This window comes from Paroedura picta, chromosome 2, assembly GCF_049243985.1.
Source record: "Paroedura picta isolate Pp20150507F chromosome 2, Ppicta_v3.0, whole genome shotgun sequence".
Classification (NCBI taxonomy): domain Eukaryota; kingdom Metazoa; phylum Chordata; class Lepidosauria; order Squamata; family Gekkonidae; genus Paroedura; species Paroedura picta.
Window position 1 is genome coordinate 142,941,478 of NC_135370.1, and position 15,941 is coordinate 142,957,418.

At 44.4% G+C, this 15,941-nt stretch overlaps 2 protein-coding genes and 1 long non-coding RNA gene across 16 annotated transcripts in view; 2 read left to right on the top strand and 1 right to left on the bottom strand.

Moving 5' to 3' along the window:
* Window positions 1-4,316, top strand: part of AP4S1 (adaptor related protein complex 4 subunit sigma 1) — a 32,823-nt gene extending 28,507 nt beyond the window's left edge. For all 5 annotated transcript variants that reach the window (XM_077323026.1, XM_077323025.1, XM_077323029.1 and 2 more), the window contains one exon: window positions 3,909-4,316. In XM_077323026.1, coding sequence (XP_077179141.1) covers window positions 3,909-4,037 — 129 coding nt within the window. In that variant the 3' untranslated portion in view covers window positions 4,038-4,316. The remainder of the gene's footprint in view (window positions 1-3,908) is intronic.
* A 1,774-nt stretch (window positions 4,317-6,090) lies between these two features.
* On the top strand, window positions 6,091-12,436 carry LOC143830494 (uncharacterized). Its single transcript, XR_013228500.1, has 2 exons — window positions 6,091-6,942; window positions 9,964-12,436. It is a non-coding gene; the product is annotated as an uncharacterized LOC143830494 (long non-coding RNA).
* HECTD1 (HECT domain E3 ubiquitin protein ligase 1) overlaps window positions 12,150-15,941 on the bottom strand; it is a 70,847-nt gene continuing 67,055 nt past the window's right edge. For all 10 annotated transcript variants that reach the window (XM_077323039.1, XM_077323040.1, XM_077323038.1 and 7 more), the window contains 2 exons: window positions 13,757-13,901; window positions 12,150-13,061 (listed from right to left, as the gene is read on the bottom strand). In XM_077323039.1, coding sequence (XP_077179154.1) covers window positions 12,924-13,061; window positions 13,757-13,901 — 283 coding nt within the window. In that variant the 3' untranslated portion in view covers window positions 12,150-12,923. The remainder of the gene's footprint in view (window positions 13,062-13,756; window positions 13,902-15,941) is intronic.

Genomic DNA, 15,941 nt, shown 5'->3' on the forward strand with positions numbered 1-15,941 from the left:
GGAAGTTATCACAGTGGTTTTATGCAGCAAAACTCTGGTGTGGGAGTAGTTAAAATTAAGTTTAATTTATGTACTTAATTAGGTTTCAGCTGTAAGCATGAAGTTAGCTTTGTGAAGAAAGTGAGTTTTCATGCAAGGAGGAGCTAGAGAACACAGCATTTTCTGAAATTTTCTGAAATTAAAAATCCAGGTGTGCCAATCCAATAAGTGTGAAAAGTAGCTCCAAAAAAGCAGACTGAGATTTTCTAGAGAAGTAGCTGAAGTTAGTGACGGACTTTTGAGAATTTGCTTTCAAGGACAGTGGAGGTCAATTTTCCACTTTCGGTCCAGAAAGACAGAACACTTGCAGTGCTAACCTAAGCATTAAGTCACATTGCCATTGTAATAGTCTAAAAAACCTTGTTCAGAGACATGTGGTAATGAAGAATTCTTCTGTGACTGAAAAAGTCATGTCAGTCACTCAGTATCAGGCTGTTTAATAGACACTGTTGTCAGGAGGTGACTCATAGATGTACAAATAATTGGTGACGTTTAATATAGCCGTCTTGTATTTCACCAAAATAGCTTTCACCAATCAAATGGAACAGGCAGTATACAAAGAAAGTACTGACACATTTCCAGAGGTATGTTTTAATGGGAGGGGAATCTTCTCCCTCCCCTTTTTGAACTATTTTATTTATTTTGAACTAATATTTATTATATTTCTATCTCGTCCTCCCGTAAGGCTCAGGGCAGTTTACATAAAACATAGGGGTATACATTGTAACTGTAATGACAACCATAACATAACAGTAACAATAACAGTAAGAACTGTTTTGAGTAACAATAATATAACAATAATATAATAGAACTTTCTGAACAGAACCCGTAGGGGATCAGATGGGTTTGGGATGAGGAAAGATGTCTGTGGGATCTGGGGGGCCAAGTGCATGCATGATGGAGGAGCTCCTTTTTACAGCCCTGCAGAATGGTGGGAGTTCAGGAAGGGCCTTGATCTCTTCAGGGAGCTTGTTCCACCAAGTTGGGGCCAGGACAGAGAAGGCTCTGGCCCTGGCTGAGGCCCCTCGTGCTTCTTTGGGGCCAGGAATCCTCAGCTAGTTGGTGGTGACAGAATGTAGTGCTCTCTCAGGTACACTGGGCCCAGAGTGCATATGGCCTTGAAGGTGATTACCAAAATGTTAGGTCTGATCCGGAATTCAATTGGGAGCCAATGAAGTTGTTGAAGGGCAGACCAGATGTGGGATCTTCAGGGTGTTTTTGTGAGGATTCTGCACCAGTTGCAGTTAAAGGTTAAGGAAGGGCCTGCGTAGAGCAAGTTACAGAAGTCCAGTCTAGAGGTGACTGTCCTGCGGGTTCATGGATGTTTTTTTCAGCAGTGGGTGCACCACTGCCTCTTTTAATCCCTCCAGGAATTTTCCCATTGAGAGAGAGAGGTTGATTATTTCCCAGAGGCAGACCCCTATTCTTATTTCAGTTGTTTTTAGGAGCCATGACAGGCAGGGGTCTAGAGCGCAAGTGGTTGGCCTCGTTGCTGTTATTTGTAGTCCAGTAGATAGAAAGGAGAGAAGGCCTGATCTTGTCAAATCTCAGAAGCTAAACAGGGTTAGTACCTGGAGGAAGACCACCAAGGAAGACTGCAGAGGAAGGCAGCAGCAAACCGGATCCTCACTGCCTTGAAAAGTCTTGCTGGAGTTGCCATAAATCAGCTGTGACTTGACAAGCACTTTACACACCGAGATAGAGAGATATACACCTGGGATTAAACTGCCACATAGGCATATGTTTATTGCGTGGGTTTAAGGCCAAGTCACATGAAACTTCCTAAGTAAAAAAGGTAAGCACTTTATATGTTAAAGCTATTTAATTTAGCCAGTTTAACCATCCATTAAATGTACTCTAGTTTCGGTAATAGTGTTGTACAGAGCCAGCAAGGTTGTTGTTTAATTTTTAACTGAAGGTTGAACAGATGGTAAAGGAATGGGACCATTTAACCACAGGGCAAAATAGGATACAGAAACGGGCCCAGCATCCACTCTAAACACATTGCCAAGAACAACATGGGAAGTGTAGAAGGATGGCCTGAGGAGGTTCTGATTATAAGGCTGCAAACACTCCATTCTCAATAGCATGTGAAGGACTCACTGGTGGAATGCAGAATAGCTAGTTGTGGAATGTTGCCTAACAGGGAGCGGTTAGATCAGATCTCCCCAGGACACAAAGAGGAAACTTCTTTGGATTTCCTGCCATAAAGCCAGAGTCCAGCTCTCTCCACTGCAGCTTTCTCTCCCCCCCCCCTTAAACTAAAGTAGAATATTGATGGAAAATTTTGAACTAACAAAACTTTTAGATTTTCAATCAGTTTTCTCACATTTGGGAAGTTTGGAAATTGATCCTAAATATATAAAGCTGGCTAGAGTTAAACCATTGGGTCAACTAGCTATTGTCTACTCTGACTAGTAGCAGCTGTCTAGATTCTCAGACAAAGAAAGGTCTTTCCCAGCACATGCTGCTTTCTGCCTTTTAACTGGAGATTGCAGTTACAGATGAAAACATCTGTATATGGAATATGTGATCTACTCCTCAACCATGGTCCTTCACAACCTGTAAAATGGCTAGGTACTTGTCCAGCAAGAACAGTAATTAGGTGATGACACACAGCAGCTACAGCCAGCTAAGCTACTACTGGAATATTTGACCACTATAGATTTTTACATCCTGCAGAACATTTATTTCCACAGCATGAGGGAAACCATCTCTAACATAGTAAAAGGGACAGGTCTGCAATAGTTCTAAACTAGGACAGCAAATTATTTCTCAAGCAACTGTGATACTTTTCATAACAACTGTGGGCGTGTTAAGACATGAATGGAAAGATGAGAAAGTTTGAAGGATTCAGATAGTTTAGCACGTTTGGTTAGTGTTACCACCTGAACAGATCTGAAATTAGGAACATGATGGAAGATTGTGAGAAAATGACACCTCACATGCATTAGAATATTTTGCTGTTGTTAAGTGTGAAGTTGTGTCCGACCCATTGCGACCCCATGGACAATGATCCTCCAGGCCTTCTTGTCCTCTACCATTCCCCGGAGTCCATATAAGTTTGCACTGACTGCTTCAGTGACTTCACCCAGCCACCTCATTCTCTGTCGTAATATTAGAATAATTACTCGTACTTTAAAAGAATACTCCTCCTTTGAGAAGAACAAGCTTATGACTTGTCAGAAACAAAAGACTCTTCCTTTAAGCATTCTTATGCTGGGGTCTTGAGAAGTTGGAACATAGACCAGCTCTACAGATGTGGCCTCTGGTGCTTTGGACCCTGAATGCAACACTGGCTTTGGTTGTAGCTATTGGATGAAGGGGTACAAGAGCATGTAAACAAGGGACATGGAGCAGCTGCTGGCCAGCTAAGTGAACTCTACTTTCTTCCTACCACAGCCTGAGTTTTGATTTAACTTATGATTGCTTTTTGTAGCTACAGTGCATCTCTTCCATGGGAAGTTCTACCAATACTAATTGAAGCAGTTTCTTGAAATAAACAGGTGGGAATGCTGAAGTACGCAGGGTGCATGCTTCAATATTTGCATGCTTCAATATTTGTTTTAGAGAAGTCATGTGCCACCTTTCCAGGGGCTTTGGGAGGCTCACAGAGTAAAACAGACAAATAACCCCCCTCCCCACCATTATCATTAAAGTGCAACTGTTATACTTTGGCTTCTGCTTAAGGATGCAGCATAATTATTTGATTTATGGAGTGAAAACTTATAATTTTCACATCACCAAATTATATTTTTCCTGTTACCAAATTGTGTTGTTCATGAAATGAATATTCTTCCGAAGTTAGTCTGTTCCTTTTAGTTCCTGTCACTGTGAAAACAAATACCCTTAACTTTTAAATTATACAGATAATGTTCAAACTGGACAGAGTACACATTATTTTGGATGAAATGGTGTTAAATGGATGTATTGTAGAAACCAACAAGACCAGAATTCTTGCACCTCTTCTTGTCCTTGACAAAATGGCTGAAAGCTAGAACAACCAAGCCTGCAAAGGAGATATTTGCACAACATTCTTCAAACATGAACAGTTTAGTCCGGAATATTATGAACACTGGCATTGCTGCTAGCATCATGGATGCAGTAAATGGAACCTCTTCCAGGCTAAAATAGGACTGATACAAACAAGTCCAAACTCTGTATTCACACTGTTTCAAGATAACAAAATGCTTAATGTAATAGATGAGGAAATTCTGTCTGGAAAAGTGCCCTTGCACACAAAAACTTATGCTTTTAATAAATTTTTGTTGGTCTTATATGTGCCACTGGATCCAAACTTTGTTATATTGCTTTAGACCAGTGGTCCCCAACCCCCGGTCCGGGGACTGGGATTGGTCCGTGGTTTAATCGGCTGCTACCTTGGGGGCTGCCCTGCCATTCTGCCGCCGGCTCACCTTTGCTGCTCTCTGGTGGCCGCCATGGCTGGGGCTCCCCCTCGGAGTGGCACTGCGCAGCTGCTGCTGGTAGCACCCCCCAGTAGGCGGTGGGAAGCGAGGGGTGCCGGTGGGAAAGCAAGTGGTGCAGGGGCTCAGGCGGCGGCAGCAATGTCCCTCGGCAAAAGACTACCCCCTCCCCAGGCCTCAGTAGAATTGTCAAGCGTTGACCGGTCCCCGGTGATAATAAGGTTGGGGACCACTGCTTTAGACCATCCGCTACCCAGCTGAAAATGTTTGTATAACCAGTAATTCAGTTTGGGACATAAAAGGATCCTTAAGTATGCCCTTTTCCTCATTTCTTTCTGTAGGTTAAATATGCTTCACTTCACGCAACACATAAAGCTGCCTCTTACCAAGTCCAATCATTGTGCTATCAAGGTCTATTCTGACTGTCAGCAGCTCTCTTAGGGTCTTTCAAAGCACCTCCTTTAATACTCGCTTGAGGGCACCTAATGAAATTGATGGTCAATAGGCACATGATAGACAAAAGAAAATACTTCTTTACTGAACAAATTGCCATATTGGCTGTTGGGATGTAGTGATGGCCACAAGCATAGATGGCTTCAAACGGGTTCAACAGATTCATGGATAACAAATCTATCAATAGCTACTAGCCCTGGTGAGTAAAGGAAACCTCTAGAGCCAGTAAAAACCTCTGAAAGCCAGTGCTAGGACACAATATCAGGGAAGGCCTTGTTCTTCAGTGGGGCTGAAGTCATCCAGACTGGTTAGGTCATGCCTCTGCTCGCTCAGATAGGGCAATTGAAATGCAATTTTTTGCAGTAGCCCATCTGGTGACCAGGAGCCTGACTCTCCAGTCTAGGTTGCCCTACTGCTCGGGTAGGAGATCTGAGCCCTGATATAGATCTAATTCAACTTTATTCTTTAAAAAAAAAAACCTTTTAAAACCATTTCTGCGGCACTACAAAGCTGAAGACAGTTTCCAGAAGCTTTCTCAGCCCTCTGTTTCCCCCCCCCCCCCCGACTACTCTTTTTTTTTTTGGCCAGACAGCGTGCCTATAGTCCTGGAGCAACCAACGCAACTCATTCCTCTGCTTTCTTATCGGATGTGCTATCAGACAAGGAGGAAGGAGAACTCTCAGGAGAGGAAACTGCTGACACTACAGGCATCTCTACTGGGCTTTTATTATTATTATTATTATTATTATTATTATATTTATATTTATACCCCGCCTCCCCCCGAAGGCTCGAGGCGGCTTACATAACCCCGTCCCCTAAAACCATAAAATGACAATAAAAACCAATAATTTACAGTAATTGTAACAGCGATGGCGTAATCTACTAATTTGCTCTCCGCATCCTCATCTACGGCTGGGGGTGACGCTCTCTACCGCCAGTTTGTGAGGGGGGGGGCTGATCTTCTTTCCGCCCGGCCTCAGTTATAAGCCTGGCAGAAGAGCTCCGTCTTACAGGCCCTGCGGAATGCTGGTAATTCCCGCAGGGCCCTCAGCTCTTCCGGGAGCTCATTCCACCAGGTTGGGGCCAGGACCGAAAAGGCCCTGGCCCTAGTCAGGCAGAACACCTACAATGAATTTTGCCCAAGACGATTTCCACTCTCAAGTATGAAATGGAGATCCTGCAGAAACCCTGTTCCAAACCTCTGCCAATCTGGATACTAGAAGCTTCAAAAGATCAGCACCAGTTCAGACCATCCATCCCTTTCCAGATAACTTTGAGGAGATCCTAAAGGCGGTGGACCATTCCGGGCCTTGGAAATTCACTCACCTCCATCGCCAAGCACCTCTACACTCTTACTGATGAGGCCATGGAGGACCTCAAAGTTCCGCTTGTTGACACCCCCATGGTGGCCCTACATTCTGGAGCTATACAGCCAAAGGACAGAGACAATCCCCTCAAAGATTCCGTGGATAAGAAAAATGAACACGCCCTCAATAAAAACTATGAGGCTTCAACCATGGCAATTAGAGCATCAGCGGCCCTGTCTAATTTTACCAGGATCATCGTCATCTCCAGAGTTTGCCAGCTCATCTGCTAGGCAGGCTGTTATGAAGATCAAGCGGGCAGCGGAGTTTGCTAGAGATGCTTCACAGGATGCAATTCAAATCTGTGCCAGGGCCCAGGCGGCCAACATGATGGTCCACCGCAATATAGGGCTCAATCACTGGAGGGTAGACCACACTTCCAAGAACATACTATCAGCATCAAAATTTTCTGGCCGTCTCTTATTTGGCAAGTCTAACGTGGACAAAGTCTTGGTAGAAAGCAAGAAGAAGAAAGCCATGCCAGCCTCTTCACCTAGGTCCCACCACAGAGACAGCAGATACAAGCAACATTTCTTTTGTCCCTACCGTCCGTCAGGCAGATCTAGAGGCTCCAGAGATTTCAGGAACTTCCGCTCTACCAAGTTCAAGCCAAAGTTCACCCCTCGCCAGCCACAATCCTCAGACAAGACAAAGGTCAGCAGGTCAAGAAGCATTCAGTCTGGCTCCCTGGTGGGGGGCCGGCTCTGTTTCTTTCGAGAGGTGTGGAGCTGCTCCACTACCAACAGTGTGTTCTAGACATTGTATCTGGTGGGTACTGAATAGAATTCATGTCCACACCCCCACGTCACTTTGTTTGATCTATCCCCAAACTGGCAGACTGGAAAAGACTTCTGGCGCAAGCCATTCAACATCTGGCTGCCATTGAGGAAGTACCACGATGATTCTTGGGAGTCTATTCTGTACTGTTTGTCATCCTAAAGAAGTCCAAGGACTGGCATGCAGTCCTTAACCTCAGGGGACTCAACCAGTGGGTAAAAAAGCAAAGATTCCGGATGGAGTCCCTCTGTCATATCCTTCAGATTAGCGGTCCCCAACCTTCTTGTAGTCAGGGACTGCCTCCGAGGGTGGGAGAGAGCCGGCGGCCCGGCCACAGCAGCTGCACATAAACGCGCACGCGCAGTTGCCGCATATGCACGTTTTCGCCGCTAGGTGGCGCTAACGTGCATGCGCAGAACAGCCCTACATGCGCGTTTCCGCCAGCAGGGGGCGCAAACGCGCGTGCGGTAGCTCCGCGCGTGCGCGTTTGTGTTGCTGGCGTGCCAGCGGCCGTACCTTCCTCTTTCCCCCCTCTCGCTGTGGGGGGGGGAAGGCAGGCGCGGCCGCTGGCGGCCCGGTACCATGGCCTTAGCGGCCCGGTACCGGGCCGCAGACCGGGGGTTGAAGACCCCTGCTTCAGATCCTTCAACAAGGAGACGTACTCCCTTCGTTGGATCTTTGAGAAGCTTACCTACATGTCCTGATACACCATGACTCCAGGAAATACCTATGTTTCTTCCATAAAGGCAGACACTACCAGCACATAGCACTACCTTTTGGCCTCTCCTCCGCTTCCAGAGTGTTCACCAATGTAATTGCTAACCCTGGTAGCAAGAGGGCATTCACCAGGAGGGCAGTCACATCTATCCATATTTAGATGATCTGCTTTAATGAGACAGGGACCAGGCATCAGCAGTGGCCAGCACTCACTGCACAATATGTTTCTTACAACAACATGGGTTCCTTCTAAACAGGGACAAAAGCCAACTGTCCCCCAGTTCAAACATTGTACATTTGGGGGCCAGACTTTGCACACAACTCGCAAAGGTCTTCCTGCCAGAAGTAGGCGAAACTATGGAACCTCATGAACAACATCGTGAACAGCAAGTCCGCCAACCTTATGCACCTGGCTGCCATTCACGGACTCATGATCTCCACAATAGACATGATCCCCATGGCACGTTTTCACTCTTGACCACTACAATGGCTGCTCCTTGCTTTTCAGCGCCACTTAGCCATACGACGGAGGAAGTCCCTTATCATACCCGACCGCACAAAGAAGGAGCTCCTTTGGTGGACACTGCCAAAACATCTCCAAAGGGGCACACAATTCTCTCAGCCAGCTCAGATTGTCATGATGTATGCCAGCCAAAGAGGTTGGGGTGCCCACTGCCGGGACCAGGCAGCCCACAGCATCAACTGGATGGAGCTTCAGGCAGCATGCGGAGCTCTCTGTCACTTCTAGCCACTGCTCCAGTTCTGTTGCACAACGACAACATGACTATGAAGGCTCACATCAACAGACAAGGAGAAACACACACTCACTTCCTTTACCTTGAGGCTCCCTTGCTTCTGAGATGGGCAGGAGAACACTTGACCAGTCTCAGAGTAGAACACCTGAAGAGTCTTGCAAACCAGCAAGCTGACTGGCTAAGCAGGCAAGACTTAGATCCTGGAAAGTGGAGATTAAACTGGGAAGTATTCCAACAACTAAAGAGGAAATTTGGCCGCCCCATCATGGACCTTCTGGCAATGCTACACAATGCTCAGATGGAGCGCCTCCTGACCTGCTATTATCACAAGGTAGCAGAAGGTTTAGGATGCTTAGGGCTGATCCTGCGTTGAGCAGGGGGTTGGACTAGATGGCCTGTATGGCCCCTTCCAACTCTATGATTTTATGATTCTAAGGAGAAGATGCCCTCAGTTACCCTTGGCCATGGGGTCTCCTATACACCTTCCTACCCGTTGGCAAGCTGTTACACAAAATACAAGCAGAGAAGACTCTTGTGATCATTGTAGCCCCTCACTGACCCTGCCGACCGTGGTTCTCAGACCTGGTACGGATGTCGCTAACATCAGCAAGTCCTCTACCAGCATGCAAGTATCTCCTACTTCAAGGTCCGGTTCAACACTGGACCCGTTGTGGTTACAACTCATGGCTTGGTAGTTGAGAAGCGAGATCTACAACACTTAGGCCTCCAGGCAGAAATCATCAACATCATGATTCAGGCCAGGAGACCATCAACCAGGAGAATATAAATCATACATGGGGTGGCCTTCTCCAAATGGGCCACTACACACGGTATGGTCCCTACCACCCCATCCTTAAATGATGTCATTGCCTTCCTCTATGAAGGTAGGAAGCAAGGCCTTTGTGCAGCCATGCTGTGACACCATGTGGCAGCCTTGAATGTGGTCCTATGTCTAGACCAGGGGTAGTCAAACTGCGGCCCTCCAGATGTCCATGCACTACAATTCCCAGGAGCCCCTGCCAACGAATGCTGGCAGGGGCTTCTGGGAATTGTAGTCCATGGACATCTGGAGGGCCGCAGTTTGACTACCCCTGGTCTAGACCATCCGAATTCACTCATGGCAAACACCTGTTCATTGTTTCCTAAAGGGAGCACAATAGCTGGACCCAACGGTCCAACATCGTTTCCCCACATGGAGACTCCCCAGAGTTCTTAAGGCCTTAACCAGACCACCATTCGAGCCCATCAAGGAGTCAGAACTCAGATTCCTCACGTGGAAGGTGGTATTTCTGGTGGCCATTACTTCGGCCAGCAGGATCTCAGAATTAGCTGCCCTTTCTTTTAGGAAAGAACTAAGCAGCTTTAACAACAACGCGGTAGTACTATGTACAGACCACTGCTCTATACCTAAGGTTGTTTCACATTTCCATTTAGAGCAACCACTGACCCTTCCAGCATATCATGCCCGGCCTTCCAATCTGGCTGAAAAGGACCTTCACAAGCTGGATGTTCACATGGCCCTGTACATCTACTTGAAATGAACAGCGGACTTCAGACACTCAGATGCCCTCTTCATCTCACATGCCACGGCCAGCATGGGCAAGAAGGCTTCCGCTTCCGCTTCTGCCACTGCCTACTGGATAAAAGAATGCATAATTAAAGCCTACGGACTACAAGGCAAAATCCCTCCGGGAAAGATCACAGCACACTCTAATAGAGCTGTTGCTTCCTCCACAGCTTTCTCTATGAGAAAAACAGTGGCAGAAATATGCAGAGCGGCAACCTGTTTGTCCTTCTCCTTTGCCCGGGATTACTGCATTGACCAGGCAGACTCCCAAGAAGCAAACTGGGCTCTACATCTTACAGCACATGACACAGCAATAAGCCAGATAACTGTTCCCGCCCAATGGACAGCTTTGGCACAGCTAACCAGTCTGGATGACTTCAACCCCACTTAAGGAGAACAAGACTTTGGACTCACCTGAAGGTTTCTTGTCTTCAGTGGGGCAAAGTTATCCACATCCCACCCTTGGGATATTATTACAAGTCCTCGGACACAGTATCATAATTCATTTCCTTTACATTTTTATAAGAAATGCAGTAAACAAGAACTTTTAACAAATGCTGTTTTGAGCAAAGGAAAAGTTTGATTTATTTATTTCTCAGACTTGCAGAGACAGCAAGTAAATGCTTTGCTTGGGATCATTTATTTATGATGGACAAATATCACCATTCTCTAAAATGACATGGAAGTATTCTTGAACGTTAATAAGATTCTAGTAAGATGCTAAATAAATTTCAAATGAGTCAACAGAATAAAAAGGGCAATTATTTAAAATGTACTGAATGCCTGTAATTCTAACTGAATTCTAACTACACAGAAAATAGCTGTCGATTTAATACAGTCATAGAAACAATAAGATAGAACTCCCCCTAATTTGAGAATACTTCTCTACAATATCATACTCCTGCTTGACAAAACCCATGCATGGGTCTTTGGATTGTGGCACTGGAATAAATAATATACCAAAAATTTTGAATGCAGAACCCCCTCTTGAACTGGTGGTAACTTTGCACAGATTTCTTTTAAAGAATTTGGTAAAGAGAACACTATAAACTGATCTGGAATGTATTAATTGATGCTATCATGCAACTGGCAAAGAACCGGACATTTAATACACTGCCAAAAAACCGCTAGACGGCGTCACCCTAAGGGTCAGACATGACTCGATGCTTGCACAGGGGACACCTTTACCTTTTTAAGGCAAACTGATTGACCCATATGAGAAATCATAGAATCATAGAGTTGGAAGGGGCCATACAGGCCATCCAGTCCAACCCCCTGCTCAACGCAGGATCAGCCCAAAGCATCCTAAAGCATCCAAGAAAAGTGTGTATCCAACCTTTGCTTGAAGACTGCCAGTGAGGGGGAGCTCACCACCTCCTTAGGCAGCCCATTCCACTGCTGCTCTGTGAATTTTTTTTTCCTGATTTCTAGCTTATATTGTTGTACTTGAAGTTTAAACCCATTACTGTGTGTCCTTTCCTCTGCAGCAAAGAGGGCTATCATGTCCCCCTCTCAACCTCCTTTTCTCCAGGCTGAACATTCCCAAGTCTATCTTCATATGGCTTGGTCCCTTGGCCCCAGATCATCCTTGTCACTCTCCTCTGTACCCTTTCAATTTTATCTACATCCTTCTTGAAGTGAGGCCTCCAGAACTGCACACAGTACTCCAGGTGTGGTCTGACCAGTGCCGTATACAATGGGACTATGACATCTTGTGCTTTTGATGTGAAATAATGCATAACAATCACCCGAGGTAACTCATGCATGTCTGATATAATTTTTTTAAAGCTGATATTTGGACACAATGTTGTAATTTATGGGAGAGTTTGGAAGCTGGGTTGTGTAGTGCAATACCAAGTTTAAAACATTTAAGCTATGAGGACAGAAAACAAAAGAACTGAGGACACTATTCAACATCCTAACTTGGCAGGGGGGAAAAAGGTAAAAAGTTAAGAGACTGATTCTGTACGCTGCAAACATTTTAATGATTATTGTTGAGCATACACACTGGAAATCTTTTTTAAACTTCAAATTGCAACAAGTTAAATAAATGTTTTTAATATACAAAGAAAGTACAACCCAAAGTAAAACTTACTTTAAAGTGTGCCTTGCACCAGGGACCAGTGTCTCTTAAAAGCTTTATTGTTGAGCTGCGCGCACACCACACACTCGCACACACACATGTAAGGATTTGATCTTTATAGCAGGGCATTTAGAAATCAAAATGTATTCCCACTGGATATAATAATAAAAGGTTGTGCATGATTATATGCAACCCTCCCCCCTCCCCAAAACTACATACTTCCAATAGTGCAGGCACCATTAAAGGAAAAAAAGAAAGCTGGAAATGCCCAATGACTCTAAGTTTTAAGGAAGCAGATTTCTGACCAGTTAGCTTAAAGCCAGCAAATAGGGATCAGTGATGGCAACTGTAGTGTACTGGGTATCAAACGCTAAACTTTACACAAATACGCTGTTAAAAATCTTTTATCAGCAAACACTTGAAAAATCTGCAGGTCTGCTCTTTGGAACAGTCAAACGTTTGCTTCGGCTTCCAATCGCGCAAGCCCTTGAAGCCATACACAGTGTTCTCAACTTTGTTTTTCCTTGCTGGATGTGAAATTCATTGGGATTTGTTTTTGTCATTAGCAGCTAACAAAATTATTCCACGTGTTTCCAAAGCCTCATGGATGGGGGGGAGGGGGGAAGGCAAGTCTCAGTCAGAGCACACAGCGTGGAGATTGTATTTTCTGCACATAAAACACAAGAGGCTTCACTAGTTATCAACTCAACAACCAGGTTGTGATATCCCAAGCTGCATATCGACTCAGTTGAGATGGAAGCCTTTCTCCATGGTAGCAGCTAGCAAGCGTTCTCGCATAATCTCTTCAGAAGAATATTCAGGCAACTTAAGGTAATGCACACAGGTATTCACAGATGGGTAACTTGCATCCGTAGCATCAACCTGTAAAAACAATCCACAAGACAGTTCTTTAAGAGAGCAGGTAGAACATCTTCCATTAAACTTGAATATTCTAAAGCCCTGTTCCAAAAGAAAAATGCGAAGACTTTCTGTAGCACCTAATAATGATTTAGAACTGCATCTGTGAAACTCCTCAGGCAGGTTCCCTAGAATCATAGAGTTGGAAGGGGCAATAGAGGCCATCTAGTCCAACCCCCTGCTCAACACAGGATCAGCCCTAAGCATCCTAAAGCATCCAAGAAAAGTGTGTATTCAACCTTTGCTTGAAGACTGCCAGTGAGGGGGAGCTCACCACCTCCTTAGGCAGCCTATTCCACTGCTGAACTACTCTGACTATGAAAATGTTTTTCCTGATATCTAGCCTATATCATTGTACTTGAAGTTTAAACCCATTACTGCGTGTCCTCTCCTCTACAACCTCAGCACAGAAATTTAAAAAACATTGACACATATACATAGGGTGACTTTAAACTGGTCAGCAAGTAGTAGTTGTCTACGTGGAATGTAGTCAAGTTTCCATCATGCACATAACAAGGGTTCCACAGAAAAACAGTTTTCTGGATCAATGCCGAACGAACAGAATGAGCCTATTCCGCAAGCAAGTTATGAGGACACAATACAGTTATGCAGACTCGACCAAGCAGCTTTGACTGCAAGATCTTGAGGAACGTCTGTACCTTGCGTACAACAGTAAGACGAGGGTGAAGGTTAGCCAGACCTCCAGGGGGAAGTGTTGAACACCCAGTTGTGAACTGTAGGAATGCTTTTCTTTCATCCGAAGACATGCCACATAAAACTCTTACAAATCTCAGGAATCCAGGGCTAAAGTGAAAAATAGTTACATATTATACTGGTATACATGTTAGGTCTTCTTACTGCATAATCAAATCAGCTCTGAACTGCTCCATGAGCAAGTATTAGCTTACATTGGTAAAAGGAATGCAACAGTTCTGCATATTACAGTGGTTATTCACCTGTCTGCTGCTCATTATGCTGGACTATGGTATCTAATAAACTGCAAATACCTGCTTAAGAAATTGTACAGCACAATTACTGCCTGCAATAGATGGTGTTGTCACAGCTTGTCCATAATGAACAGGGAACTGAAGAAATGTTTTTAATACATAAAACAACAAGATTGTTGGCCTCAACAAAAACTAGCACTCAAACTTAAAAGCATTTCTTTATCATACTTTTTTTGTTTTGTTGCTCAGACATAACATCTTTGCCAAGATCACATGGCAAAACTAGTATGTGAACAAATCACTTCTCCTATCTACTTCAAATGCTGTAATGAAAGAAGTTTATTTGCTTCCTTGTTTGCGCAGAGACAACCTGTTCCTCTTCCTTGTTTCAAAACAGACAATGAAAAAGCTAGTTTCTAATTTGGTCCGAACTAGGATTCAGGTCATGTGAAAGCCAGTACACACTGTGCTACCATAGGTTTTTCTTTGTACATAGAAGCAAATCTTGGGCTCACAACTCTCATCTCACTGAACTCAGAACACTGTGTGACCTGATTTCTAAGTATGTACATTAGTACTCCTGTGTGACCTGTCCTTGTTATCACTTAGGTTCATAAAGAGATTGTGAGAACAAGGTATACTCAACTAGAAGAAGAAGAGTTGGTTCTTATATGCCGCTTTTCTCTACCCGAAGGAGTCTCAAAAGTGTCTTACATTCACCTTCCCTTTCCTCTCCCCACAATAGACACCCTGTGAGGTGGGTGAGGTTGAGAGAGCCCTGATATCACTACTCGGTCAGAACAGTTTTATCAGCGCCGTGATGAGCCCAAGGTCACCTAGCTGGCTGCATGTGGGGGAGCGCAGAATTGAACCTGGTATGCCAGATTAGAAGTCCACAATCCTAACCATTACACCAAACTAGGCATCAGTCCAACAGAAGAGTTACTTAAGTTGAAACAAGTATTCGGGTGGAGGAATTCCCACAGTCCTGGGGAAGATGCTGCCAGGGTTCAGTTTAAAAATCTACAGCAATCCCAAATTCCTGTCTCAGTTCCGCAGGGCCTGCAAGACAGACCTCTTCTGCCAGGCATTTGGTTTAGGCCAGGATAGCGGCTCAGGTCATCTTGGGCCCCTCCTCAAAACCTTGCAATCCAGGAATTTCAAATCTATTTCCTTCCATCTCCAGAGAAGGACATCTATCTTTAATACTTTTGGCTTTAATGCTGTTGATTGTTGATTGCTGCTGGCTGATTTATGTTTTATTCAATAGTGTTAATATTAGTTACTGGTTTTTAAGGTTATTTTATATTGTAATTGCATTTTAAAATGCTGTAAGCCGCCACAAGCCAGTGTTGCTGGAAGTGGCGGGTTAGAAATTGGATGAAATTAAAATAAAGTAACATCTCCCAAAAAAAAGAAAGTTGTTTCCCTGCTCTCTATTTTTCAGTCTATAGACCAAATACAACTACGAACACTTTGACTTTCAAATCCTGTTTTACTTTTCCAACTCCAAGCCATTTGTTTAATGCTATTACAAATAGTGGCCAAACTAAGTGGTTTGTTCAACAATGATTTTTAAATTCACTATATCCAGGCCATTGTTCTTTCATAGTAGAAAACATTTAACAGCAGGCTCAAAGAAGTCACTATACTGAGTCCATCAGCTGGCTATTTCCTGGTGCTCTAATATGCACTTCCTTCATACCTGCATTTTTGTCACTGTGGCAGATGTGGAAAAACCTGCTCCCAGGAAGTTTTCAGCTCAAATGGTTGTCATAATGAAGACTGAGAATTTAAAATATGAATCTCTGACCATACAAGACGCTGTGCAAGTATTGCCCCAATTGCAAGATTATATTTGCCTGCCATCCACTGAGAAGACAAGGTCATATAGAAC